General features: G+C 54.8%; 1 protein-coding gene across 1 annotated transcript; it reads left to right on the forward strand.

Moving 5' to 3' along the window:
* Positions 1 to 2,284: 2,284 nt before the first annotated feature.
* Positions 2,285 to 10,665, forward strand: VANGL2 (VANGL planar cell polarity protein 2; the record flags this gene model as incomplete). Its single annotated transcript, XM_079697829.1, has 7 exons — positions 2,285 to 2,355; positions 2,494 to 2,614; positions 4,527 to 5,134; positions 5,926 to 6,062; positions 6,576 to 6,711; positions 9,357 to 9,588; positions 10,405 to 10,665. 7 exons carry the CDS (start codon positions 2,285 to 2,287, stop codon positions 10,663 to 10,665), a joined length of 1,566 nt encoding a protein of 521 aa, XP_079553955.1.
* Positions 10,666 to 12,261: the final 1,596 nt, after the last annotated feature.

The raw sequence follows: 12,261 nt of genomic DNA on the forward strand, positions 1-12,261 counted from the left end.
CCAACTTCCTCCGCAGTCTTCCCACCTAATAATGGCACGACCACCTACTCTCTTGCTCAGGCCAGAGATCTTGGACCCCCTCACGCAGTCCAATTAAGTCCTGTTGGTCCTGCCACCAACATGTGTCGCAAAAGTGACTATTTCCCATCTCCTCTGCTGCTCTGCCCCATCCAAGCCTCACCACTGTAGTCGCTTTTTTTTTTTCAATTTTAATTTTATTTATTTATTTTTGGCTGCGTTGGGTCTTCGTTGCTGCACGCGGGCTTTCTCTCGTTGCGGCGAGCGAGGGCCACTCTTCATCGCGGTGTACAGGCTTCTCACTGCGGTGGCCTCTCTTATTGTGGAGCGTGGGCTCCAGGCATGTGGGCCACTAGCAGTGGCTTGTGGGCTCTAGAGCACAGGCTCGGTAGTTGTGGCTCGCGGGCTCTAGAGCGCAGGCTCAGGAGCTGTGGTGCACGGGCCTAGTTGCTCCGCGGCATGTGGGATCTTCCCTGACCAGGGATCGAACCTGTGTCCCCTGCATTGGCAGGCAGACTCCTATCCACTGCGCCACCAGGGAAGCCCAATAGCCGCTTCTTTACTCATCTCCCTAATTCTGCTTTCTCCTCTTTCCAGTCCATACCTGCATAGCTAAAACCCTTTGCAGGCTTCCCATGAGCTCTTCCCCTGACCCATGGAGTTTGCAATAACCCGGCCCCCGGCCACCTCTTCAGCCTCACCTTCCACTGCCCTCTCCCTTCCGCAGCTCCGGCTCCACTGGTCCACCCAACTCTTTGCTGCCTTTGGCCTTCCACAGGGGATTCTGAGCTCTGCAGGCTTTTCCCTCTGCTCTGCCTGCTTAACTCCTGTGCTCTTTCAGGCTTGGCTGTTGTTTTCTCAGACTTTGTGGAACCACTCAGTTTAAAGGAGCCCCGCTCCCCAGACTTGTCTGTCATACTGTCCTCGTTATTCTCCTTTCATCACTGATGTAGTTAGTCGTTTATACTCACCTGTTTACTTGTTTAGCGTGCACCTGCCCCGCTAGATTGTGAACTCAGTGTCTTTTCACCACTGTACCCAGGGCCTAGCAGGGTACATGGTTCCTAGAAGGAGCCTAAGCAAGAGCTGATGACTCAGTGAGTGAAGGTAGGAAATGACTGCTCAGTGTACGGGGATGATGCTGGTGGGGTCGGGGTTGGAGGGGAAGATGTAACATTGGGTGCTGGGGGAGGTGGGGGCTTTTGTGAGGGGGTAGGGGCTGCGCTCTGAGGAATGAGCAGGATTTGGTTGAGAGTGAGAGAGGAGGTGAGAAGGAGAGGTCCTTCTCCCTGCAGAATTAGAAGGTGAAAAGTATAGAAGAAAGATGCTGCCCCTCAGCCCACAAATAGCCAGATAAGCTCATGACCTTGCCTAGTTCAGGATGTTAGGTTTTCAGAGAATGGTTTCTACTCGCCTCTTCCTCCTGCCCCCCACCACGTGATCCGTAGTTTCCATTCCTTACCCCCGCTTTGTGCGCACACACAAGCACACACACGCACACACACACAGCCTCAGGGGGAGCCGCCAACTTGACCTGACAGTAACTATGGGTGTGTTTGCCGTAGATGCTGGGGAGCGGATGCCAAGAGAAGCAGCCATAGGCAGTCCCCTGTGGGCACACTCAGAACTTATGAGTGGGAGGAGATGAGGGGAGAGAAGGAGAAGCTTGGGGTAGCCTCTGGGCAGAGCTAGCTGCCTCCTGCTATGGTCTCCACTGGTCCAACCAGTTGGCCTGGCCAGAACCTGCCTTCTCCCAGTCTTAGTTTTCCTGGCTGAGTATAGGAAAGCATTGCCTGGTTCTACCCTGCAGGGGGTCCAGTGTTGGGTCATTCTGGGTGGCCTTTGCTGGCCATCTTCCCCCACCCCTGAGCCCTTGGCACAGTCTGGGGGTGCTCTTTCTAGGAGGCAGGGCAGGAGGAACTGGGCCCACTGGACAGAGCAGGAAGCTGGGTGCAATATTCTCAGGCAGTGGCAAGGCTGTCCTGAGCTTCCTGCCTCTTGGGGATGGCCTTCCTCTCCACTCTGACCCCACAGAAAGCTCCAGCTCCCCCTAATCACGCTGCTTCCTCTCCTCAGGAGGGCCGCTTGATTTTCTCTGAGACCAGCCCACCCGTCCAGCAAAATAGAGTCCCTCAGGGTGACGGTTGATTTTCTAAAGGTGCCCCTTGGCCTGAAGAAGTCGGTGCTAAAGGAGGTGGCAGTGGGGCCCCCCAAAAGGCCCCAGCCTGTGGCCCTGGAGCGCTACAAGGCGCGGCGTTCAGACGCCATGGACACCGAGTCCCAGTACTCAGGCTATTCCTACAAGTCGGGCCACTCCCGCAGCTCCCGCAAGCACAGGTGGGTGTGCGTGGGGCGTGACACAGGTGGGGGGAGGGCTGGAAGCATGCACAGGGGTGGTGGACTGGGGGTGGCTGCGGAGAAACCCGGGTCCTCCCCTTGACCTCCTGTGCCTGTTCCCCTGGCCTCCTGCTGCAGGGACCGTCGGGACCGACACCGCTCTAAGAGCCGAGACGGGAGCCGTGGGGACAAGTCGGTGACGATCCAGGCTCCAGGGGAGCCCCTGCTGGACAATGAGTCCACGAGAGGGGATGAGCGGGTGAGCGTCAGGGGGATGAGGTCTAGGCCAGGTGTTTTCCAGACTGATCCTTGGAGAAGTTAGAGGTCCATCAGAAAGGGGAAGAGCCTGGAAACCTGGTCTCTTCCGACAGAGACCAGATCAGGGAGGGCATCTTGTGTCATACTTCTGCTAAGTGTCCCAAGCTAGGACCTTGTTTCAGTAGAATGCAGTAGAATTTCAGTAGAATTCAGAGATCCCTTTGGAAGCAGCAGCCTCTTTCGTCTTTATGACCCATGTGACTTGGGCTGTGTAATGGGAATTGCCTGGCTCCTCTGGGCTCAGGCCAGCCAGTTAGGGGGTTGGGAATCTGGAGTGGGAGGGGCTGGGGGTGTGGCAGCCCTGAGTTTTCCTTGAGCCTAAAGGCATGGGCACTCCAGCGCTCTCTGGTGTCGGACTCTAGAATAGCGCTTCTGGTCTTAGGGTAGGTGGGAGGAGTCGATGGAGAAAGGGGAGGGAGAAGAAGTGAGCCTGGGGAGACGGAGGAGGTTCTGCAAGAGAGTTCTCTGGGACAGGGCTGAGCAGGTTGCTCCTGGTCTAGCCTCTCTGGCCCACTGTGTGCGCCTGGCAGGGAGGTCAGGGGGCAGAACCCAGTGCTGGCAGAAGGCAGAGGCAGGATTTGAGTTGACTGTGAGGTTGTCCATGTCTCATTCCTCCTTTTCTTTCTTCTTGGGAGCATCTTAGGGAGCTGGAGACGTCACAGGACATCTCTGTGACTGACACTGGGGATTCCTGGGTCTTGGGAGCAAATCACTACCTGAGGGAAATGTTCTTTCTCTCTCTTTCCCAATCCCATCTTCTTCCAGAGACCTGGCCTCCTGAATTCTTGAAGTGACCCTGAGACCTGATCAGCTCCTGTTGTTGACGATTGCCCAGGCCCTTGATGCTTGGAGCGCCTAGGCAGTGTGGCTGAGGGTCATATTAGGGTTCCCTGAGCTGAGAGCAGGCAGCGCCTCCACTTTTCATCTTCTGGTCAGACTCTTCTCCTTTCCTCGGGGAGGAGATTCTTCCACCCCCTAGTCGCTGACCCTGCCAGCCACTCTCCTACCTCCCCATTCTGTGTCTCTGTCCTGTAGCCTGAATCCCCTGGGTGTCCAAATGTGACTCCATATTCCCAGACTGTTCACGAGTTAAGGGTGTAGGCACGGATGACCACTGGTGGTCTTAGGGCTCCTCTGAGGGATGGCATCCAGCCCCTGCAGAGAAACAGCTTGAGTGGACCACACTCAGAAGGGCACCAGGGGACCTCAACCTGTCCACTCACTTGCCTCCGGGAGCAGGCAGCCCCTGTGTGGTGGGCATTCAGATGGCCCAATAGAGCCAGCCAGGCGGACCAGAGACCCAGAGTGGCCCCGAGTCTGCACTGTGTCTCACATGCCCTGCATTAGTCACTCACCTTCCCCAACCCTTCCTCCCGGTGTCCTCTTCTCTTCACCACGCTGCCTTTGTCAGGTCACTCCCTTAACCAGAAACCTTGAGTGGCTCTCGATACTTGGAGGATAGGTACCTGTTGCTTATCCTGGCCTTGCAGGTGGCCTGCTCGAGCCTGCCCGCTTTGCCTGGAGAGCCTGACCTCAGATCCCAGTCTCTGGCTGAGCGGCTCCCTGGCATCTGTCTTGTACCCTCTGCTCTGAGGGTACGTGGGTAGTTTTTTGCTGTCTGGCTGATGGCATGAAGCTCCCACAGGGCCCAGGTCTCAGATGTCCCATCCCTGAAGAGGCCAGGCTTGGGCATGCCGTGGAGCTCAGTAAATACTTTGACGGCTACATGTTTGTTGATTACCCTCTTTTCTCCTCTCCCTGCTTTGCTCTCTGTCTTCTCTCCGCTCACCTTTTCTCCTGTGTCCCTGCCTTCTCCTCCTCTCCCCCCATTGCTGCGGCCCCTCCTGATGCAGGACGACAACTGGGGGGAGACGACCACAGTAGTAACGGGCACCTCGGAGCACAGCATCTCCCATGATGACCTCACGCGCATCGCCAAGGACATGGAGGACAGCGTCCCGCTGGACTGTTCCCGGCACCTGGGCGTGGCGGCGGGGGCCACGCTGGCCCTGCTCTCTTTCCTCACGCCGCTGGCTTTCCTGCTGCTGCCCCCACTGCTGTGGCGGGAGGAGCTGGAGCCGTGCGGGACAGCCTGCGAGGGCCTCTTCATCTCCGTGGCCTTCAAGCTGCTCATCCTGCTGCTGGGCAGCTGGGCCCTGTTCTTCCGCCGGCCCAAGGCCTCTCTGCCCCGTGTCTTCGTGCTGCGTGCCCTGCTCATGGTGCTCGTCTTCCTGCTCGTCGTCTCCTACTGGCTCTTCTACGGCGTGCGCATCCTGGACGCCCGCGAGCGCAGCTACCAGGGCGTGGTGCAGTTTGCCGTGTCACTGGTAGATGCCCTGCTCTTCGTGCACTACCTGGCTGTGGTCCTGCTGGAGCTGCGCCAGCTCCAGCCTCAGTTCACGCTCAAGGTCGTGCGCTCCACCGACGGGGCCAGCCGCTTCTACAATGTGGGCCATCTCAGGTATGGGCGTGTCAGGGCAGGCAGACACGCCTGGGGAGGAGGCTGAGAGGACCGTAGGGTAGGAGGGTGTGATGGTGGGGCTGGAAGGGATGGGTTAGGAGGGCTGTGTGGGACGGAGTTGCGTACTCTGCACATCCTAGGTTTTCAACAGCGTTTGTCAGGCTAAAGGTCCTGGAGCAGGTAAGGCGGGAGTTAGGAGTTGGGAGTGAATAGATGAACAGACAATTAGAGATCGGGTATCTTAGAGAGGGATGGACCAAAGAGGATAAAGGTTTGGGGCATGAACAGGGGCTTTTTGGGATCATGTTTCTAGCTCTTTCTTGGAGACACAGCCTCTTGAGGGCCCTCAGTCAGTGGTCACAGAGGTGAGCTGGCCAGAGGAGGGACTCCCCCCCAGAGGAAAAGATAATGAGGAAAGTTCTTCAACCCCCCTAAAGTTGTGGGCAGGATGCCCGCCCTGGCCATCCAGAGTATCAATAGCACCTCCTGGTCCTGCAGGGAATCTTGAGGGGAGAATGATGGAGGGGAGGAGGTGACCCTTGGCTGGGGACCCTGGCCCAATGCCCTTTCTTCCCTGGGCTTCAGCACGGCAGGGAAGGACTAGCAGGCCCAGCCCTGGGGAAGGCTTGGGAGCCTGGTAAGTAGACCTCAGGCCCTGAGCCAGGCTCCTTGGAAGCAGCTTGTCCCTGCCCTCTGTCCTCTCCTGCCCTGCCAACCTGCCCTGATGTGTCCCTCCCCCTGCACCCCTTGTCTGTCCGTTCTCCCTCCCGCTCCTGCCGTGTCCCCCACAGCATCCAGCGCGTGGCAGTGTGGATCCTGGAGAAGTATTACCATGACTTCCCTGTCTACAACCCTGCCCTCCTCAACCTGCCCAAGTCCGTCCTGGCCAAGAAAGTGTCTGGCTTCAAGGTGTATTCCCTCGGAGAGGGTGAGCGGCCCTGCTCCTCGGCCTCCTGGTCTCTTCCCAAGCAGGAATCCCAAGTTCCTGCCTCCTGTTTCTCTTTCCCCCTTCTTTCCTTGCTTTCTCCTTTCCCCAGCCCGTGTCCCAGCCCCTTCTGTTCTGTCATTTCCCTTAACTCCAGGTGGCTGGTCTTAGCTGCTGACTCTCCTTGCTGTCCCTTTATGCTATGGTGCGTCCCCTTAATCTGGCTCCTCTGCGTCTGCTCATCAGCCCTGGTCCTAAGCCCTCGTTCTCTGAGCCCCAGAACCTCCTGCACTGGGGAGGAATGTGTGCTGGACTCCTGCCCTCCGGTGCCTTCCTTGTTGCTTTCCTGTGGGCCTCTCCCAGACGCAGCCAGGAGGGTTGGGAACGGGAGGTATTGCTGGGGGGTGGACACAGGTTCCTCTGGATGCGTCAGGTTGCTGGCTCCAGACTTCCTGGAGTGAGAAAGGAGGCCACGCTCTGAAGTGACCATCCCCTCTCTCTCCTGCTCCTGTGCAGAAAACAGCACCAACAACTCCACAGGCCAGTCCCGGGCTGTGATTGCAGCAGCGGCCCGGAGGCGGGACAACAGCCACAACGAGTACTACTACGAGGAGGCAGAGCATGAGCGGAGGGTGCGCAAGAGGAGGGCCAGGTGGGTCCCTGGGGGAGGAGGGGCTGCTGGGGGCTGTTGGGTGTGGATAGGTTGGGGAGAGGAAGACCATCGGCTTCTGTAACTGCTGATGATATGGGTGGGGTGTGTGCATTCGCTTTCTGTTGCTGCCTTAATAAATCACCATGAACCCGGTGCTGCAAACACCCCACATTGATTGTCTCACAGTCCCATGGGTCAGGCACGGGTGAGCTGGACCCTCCATTCAGGGCTTATGGGCTGAAATCAAGATGACTCTCGTTTGAGCCTGAGTCCACTTCCAAGCTCACTGGTTGTTGGCAGAATCAGTTCCTTGTCACCTGGACCCATAGACAGTTCACCTTTTCCTCCAGGCCAGCAAGACCAGGTCTCTCTCTGACTTCTGCCACCAGCCAGAGAAAACTCTGCTCTTAAAGGGCTCATGTGATGAGACCAGACCTGTCAGGATAATCTCCTTATTTTAAAGTCAACTGACTCAGCACTTTCATTGCATCTGCAAAACGTACCGAGATTATTGGATAACCAGGGGATGGGCATCTGATGGAAGTGGACGGGGCGTTTGAATTCTGCCTACACAGTGGAGCAGGGACTATTAAAGGATGTGAGCCTCCCTGGCAATGGCAGGGATTGAGGCTAGACTAGCCCTCCTTCCAGTAGATCTTGTAGGCTTGCTCAGCAGATGGTACATTTTTACCTGCAAAAAAATACCATATGCTAACACATATATATGGAAACCAAAAAAAAAAAAAAAAAAAAATGGTCATGAAGAACCAAGGGGCAGGACGGGAATAAAGACGCAGACCTACTAGGGAATGGACTTGAGGATGCGGGGAGGAGGAAGGGTAAGCTGGGACAAAGTGATAGAGTGGCATGGACATATGTACACTACCAAATGTAAAGCCGATAGCTAGTGGGAAGCAGCCGCATAGCACGGGGAGATCAGCTCGGTGCTTTGTGACCACCTAGAGGGGTGGGATAGGGAAGGTGGGAGGGAGGGAGAGGCAAGAGGGAAGAGATAAGGGAACATATGTATATGTATAACTGATACACTTTGTTATAAAGCAGAAACTAACACACCCTTGTAAAACAATTATACTCCAATAAAGATGTTAAAAAATAAATAAATAAAATAAAATAATATCCATTTATTTCCCGGGGGGGAAAAAACATGAAGTTCTAGTGCCCATATCTTGGTAAATTCTTAAACGCTGTCCTCACTTCTCCTTTTTTCCTGTTCACATTGTTATGTGAATGCTAGTCATGCCTGAAGATTCTTTCTTGGTGCTTACTGTTTGCCAGGGCCCACCTTGGTCTGTTGGGATTTCCATGGAGGAGGAGCAGAGGGTCATGGAACTCTGCCCTTCCTCCCACATGATCTCCAGGCTTCCAGGGAGAAAGGTAGCCCTGACCCTGTTCTTACACGAGGCTGCAGTAGACTGAAGGTCAGCAGCTCCGTTTCTGTGACATTCCAGCAAGTCTCCAGTTGTCTCAGAAAAGGCCCTCGTGGGAAGGAAACTGGAGCTGCTCCCTTCCTCCTCTACCTTTGCTCTGACTAGGGTCTTTGGATCTCCTGTGCTGCCACCACCACAAGGGACCCTTTCCTTCCCCATTACCTCGGTTGTAACCAGGAGAAAACTATTTCCCTTGGTTCAGATCCTGAGTCAAAAGGATCTTTTCAAAAGAAGCTTTACTGAGACACTTGGGGGAAGCAAAAGAATAAACAGAGACATGGTAGACTTACACAGATCCACACGTTTACTTAGCCCAGAATCCCATCCTAAGCTGCTTGAAGTCCCCAGGTTCCTGGGTTTCCGGATACTGGTATTGTTTTGTATGTCTCTATGCTTTTAATGTAAATTGGCTTCTTTTCCCTGCTTCCCCCTTAACAGTATTTTTTTGAGATTCACCTTTGTCTGTATATCTGGTTTGTTGCACCCTATCGCTGCATGGTACTCAGAGAAATCTTCCACCATCCTGACCAATATTTGGATGATGGTCATCTTCCTAATTTTTTCCATTTTGATGAATAAGTAGTATCTTATTAACATTTTAATTCTCTGATTACTATCCAGTGAAGACTTCATCTCTTTTTCAGCCTTTCAGGTCTCTTACGAATTATTTGTTCACTCCTTTGCCCATTTTCTATGCTGTTCTTACCTTTTCCTTCTTGATTTGCAGCATATTTTTTTTTGCATTACCTCTGCCCACCCCAGGTGTTAGTTAATGTTGCCCATGCTGTCATGGTTGAATAGACATCTGTCATTTTGAGGTAGTTATAGCTATTAATTTTTCACCCACTGAAGTGTGATTTGGGGGGTCTTAAGAAGGCTTTTTCTAGGGATTGATCCATAGTTGTCTCTCTGGATTTGACACTAGATTGTCCTCCTTGGGTCACTGGGCTGAGCTCATTGAGCTCTACAGCTGTTTCCTATCCCTAGAGGGGGAAAGACCCTCCCCCTCTACCCAGCTGCACACATGCATGTTCACATGCACACACACAGCCCCCAAAGCCTGGTTCTTGACTCCAGTTGGGTGCATATTGCTTCAGGGAGAGCACAAAGGCCTGCCCTTGCTCAGGCTGCTGGAGGGCTGAAGCTGGGGGGAAGATGAGAGGTTGGCGTCTGGTCCATACTCCTCATGTTCCCCAGGCTTGTGGTGGCCGTGGAGGAGGCCTTCACTCACATTAAGCGGCTGCAGGAAGAGGAGCAGAAGAACCCCAGGGAGGTGATGGACCCACGGGAGGCAGCCCAGGCCATCTTCGCATCCATGGCCCGTGCCATGCAGAAGTACCTTCGCACCACCAAGCAGCAGCCTTACCACACCATGGAGAGCATCCTGCAGCACCTTGAATTCTGCATCACTCACGACATGACACCCAAGGTAGGCCCATTCTGCCCCCGGCATCCTTCCTCTTTCCCCAGTTCTGGCCCCTTCCTTTCCACTTCCTTCTCCCTTATTCTCTCACCTCCTTCCGTATGCTCTATCCCTCTCTCTCTCATCTCTACCTCTGTGTGGTCTCTTCTCTCATCCGTACTCCATCCACTCCATCTCTGCGTGGGGTAAAGTTCTTAGGTGGTGAGGAGAAGAGGGAGTTTCAGGACCATTTTGGGAATGGTTGAGACCTATTTCTCATCTCTGTAGGGGTTCCGGAATTTTCAGATCCAAACTCCCACCTTTACCCCCCTCACCTCCAGAAGATGTTCTTTGCACTGTGCTCCTTTTGAGCCATTCCCACCCTTCAGCTCTACGGCCAGCTTCCTAGACTTGCATCCCCTGAGCCATCTTTGGGGAACAGGTGACTAAAGATGTTGCACTTTAACTGTGACACCTCTAGCTTTCTGCTGGTGCAGCCCTGCTGGACGCTACCCATATGAGCAGAAGGGAGAAGAAAGAGGACGAGGGAGGGCTTGCCTGGGTCATAGCAGGTGCCGGGGATAAGGGATCAGGAGAGCTGAGTCCCAGTCCCGACCCTACTGAGCCGTATCACCTCCGTGGGCTCCCAATCCCTCATTGATAAACTAGGATCTGAGGCAGATGATCTCAGGCCCTTTCCTGCTCTGACATTCTGAGATCGTTTGCAGAGAGTGAGCCTGGGGACATCTTGGTGGTCTTTGGAATCTGTACCCCCCGAGGGGTAAAGGAGGGTGGGTGGGTGGGAGGGAGAACTTCCTGTGAAGTCCCTTCTCCCTTCCTCAGGCCTTCCTGGAGCGGTACCTGGCGGCTGGACCCACCATCCAGTACCACAAGGAACGCTGGCTGGCCAAACAGTGGACACTGGTGAGCGAGGAGCCGGTGACCAACGGGCTCAAGGATGGCATCGTTTTCCTCTTGAAACGCCAGGACTTCAGCCTGGTGGTCAGCACCAAGAAGGTCCCATTCTTCAAACTCTCCGAGGAATTTGTGGACCCCAAGTCGCACAAGTTTGTCATGAGGCTGCAGTCTGAGACCTCGGTGTGACTGTGCAACAGCAGGGGGAGTGGGAGACGCGGGGGGCTCCTGAGGGTGGTGGGGGCGTGGCCCTCAGGCCCTGCCACATTCCTGCCACCTTCTTCCTCTTGCTCTAGTTTTTTTTTCTACTTGAATTAACCACCCCCCCACCTGTCTCCTCCCCTCTTCCTTATTTACCCCATGTGAACCTGGAGATACCATCCTGCTGTCAACAGTACCTGGGAAATTCCCTTTCCTCCCACCCCACCCTCACTTTTGTATCACTCCAGGCCCTGCAGGAACCAGTGCCTCTCTCCCTCTCCTTTCCCCGGGTGACAGTCTCTTCTGAAAGGGCACAGGGCCCACCTGAGCCCCACTCTCGAACCCAGGTTCTTATAAGCAGTTCTATCCAGCGGCCCCCAAAAGGGTTTCTCTGGGGGGCGCCGATCTGACTACAGAGAGCCACTGTGCCAAACTCCTGGGCAGCGCTACCTGCGGCCTCCTGGCGGCAGGTGGATCTGCTCCCCCTGCCTGCTTACCCCAAGCTGGAGTTCTTGGGCAAGGATCCTCCTGCATCCTCTCACACAGCCCCAGAGTCCGAGACCTCCCTGCCAGGGTTATTTGCTTCCAGCTGTTTGAGCCTCTCTCCCCCATCCACACATATTCAGAGCAAGGGAAGATCCCATCCTTTACCCTGACATCTCTACCTTCCATTTCTGATTTGTGTGGTCACGTGTGACCACAGGCAAACTGAGATGGAAACCCTCTGTGACCACTTTTCCTGGGCCCTGGGGGACAGTACCTTTCTTCCAAGGGGTCTCTCCTGTGCAGCCCCTGGGGGAAGGTCGGGAGAGAGACCATGAACATCGCTGACCCCTACCCTCTGAACTTCCTTCACCTCTGTTCCCACCATGGTGGGACGGGTCTCCCCTTCCCAGTGAAGGATGCCACGTAGACTCCTATACAGAATTAGTGGCTTGCAGACCCTGACCCACCCTGGTGGTCTCAGCCAAATGTTTTTCTTTCCTTCACCAGCCACCCCCAGTCTTGCTGTCTCTTCTCTCAGCTCCAGAGACCTGTTGCCTCATCTCTTTTTGGGGGGGAACCAGCAGCCCCTCCTTATCCCCTGCCTTAAGTCCACCTCTTTGCCTCAGGGGTCTCTTTTCCTTGGCCGGCCAGGGTCCCCCCCTGTTCCCTCACTGCCTGGTTTTCTGGGCTCTGGTCTCCCTCTGTATTGGGGTGAGGGACCAAGATTGCTGCCCTTGATGGGTACTTAGCCCCTCACCCCATTTAGCTTCCGTAGTCTTTGCACCCAATCTGAATTCTTGAGCAAAATTTGCTGGCCTTCTAATACTTACTTTCACTGTAAATCTGAGCCTTTAAATCAGACACCCTTAAATTATGTAGTTTTAGCCAAGGGGAATAGAACTAAGAAGTACTTACATACTTCCAGCCAGCACCCATGTTGGGGAGCATTCTGGTGGCTGGGCTGGAGCAGTCCCCTGGGCCAGTCCTCAGAATAACTCACAATGCCCCTTTATAAGCCCATCTTTCCCCTGGAAAACCCATTGGTTCTTGCCTTGCAGAGTGCACCCTGGGATAAGATCACAGTTGATCTCTTACCAG

This window comes from Hyperoodon ampullatus (genome assembly GCF_949752795.1).
Source record: "Hyperoodon ampullatus genome assembly, chromosome: 2".
Classification (NCBI taxonomy): Eukaryota; Metazoa; Chordata; class Mammalia; order Artiodactyla; family Ziphiidae; genus Hyperoodon; species Hyperoodon ampullatus.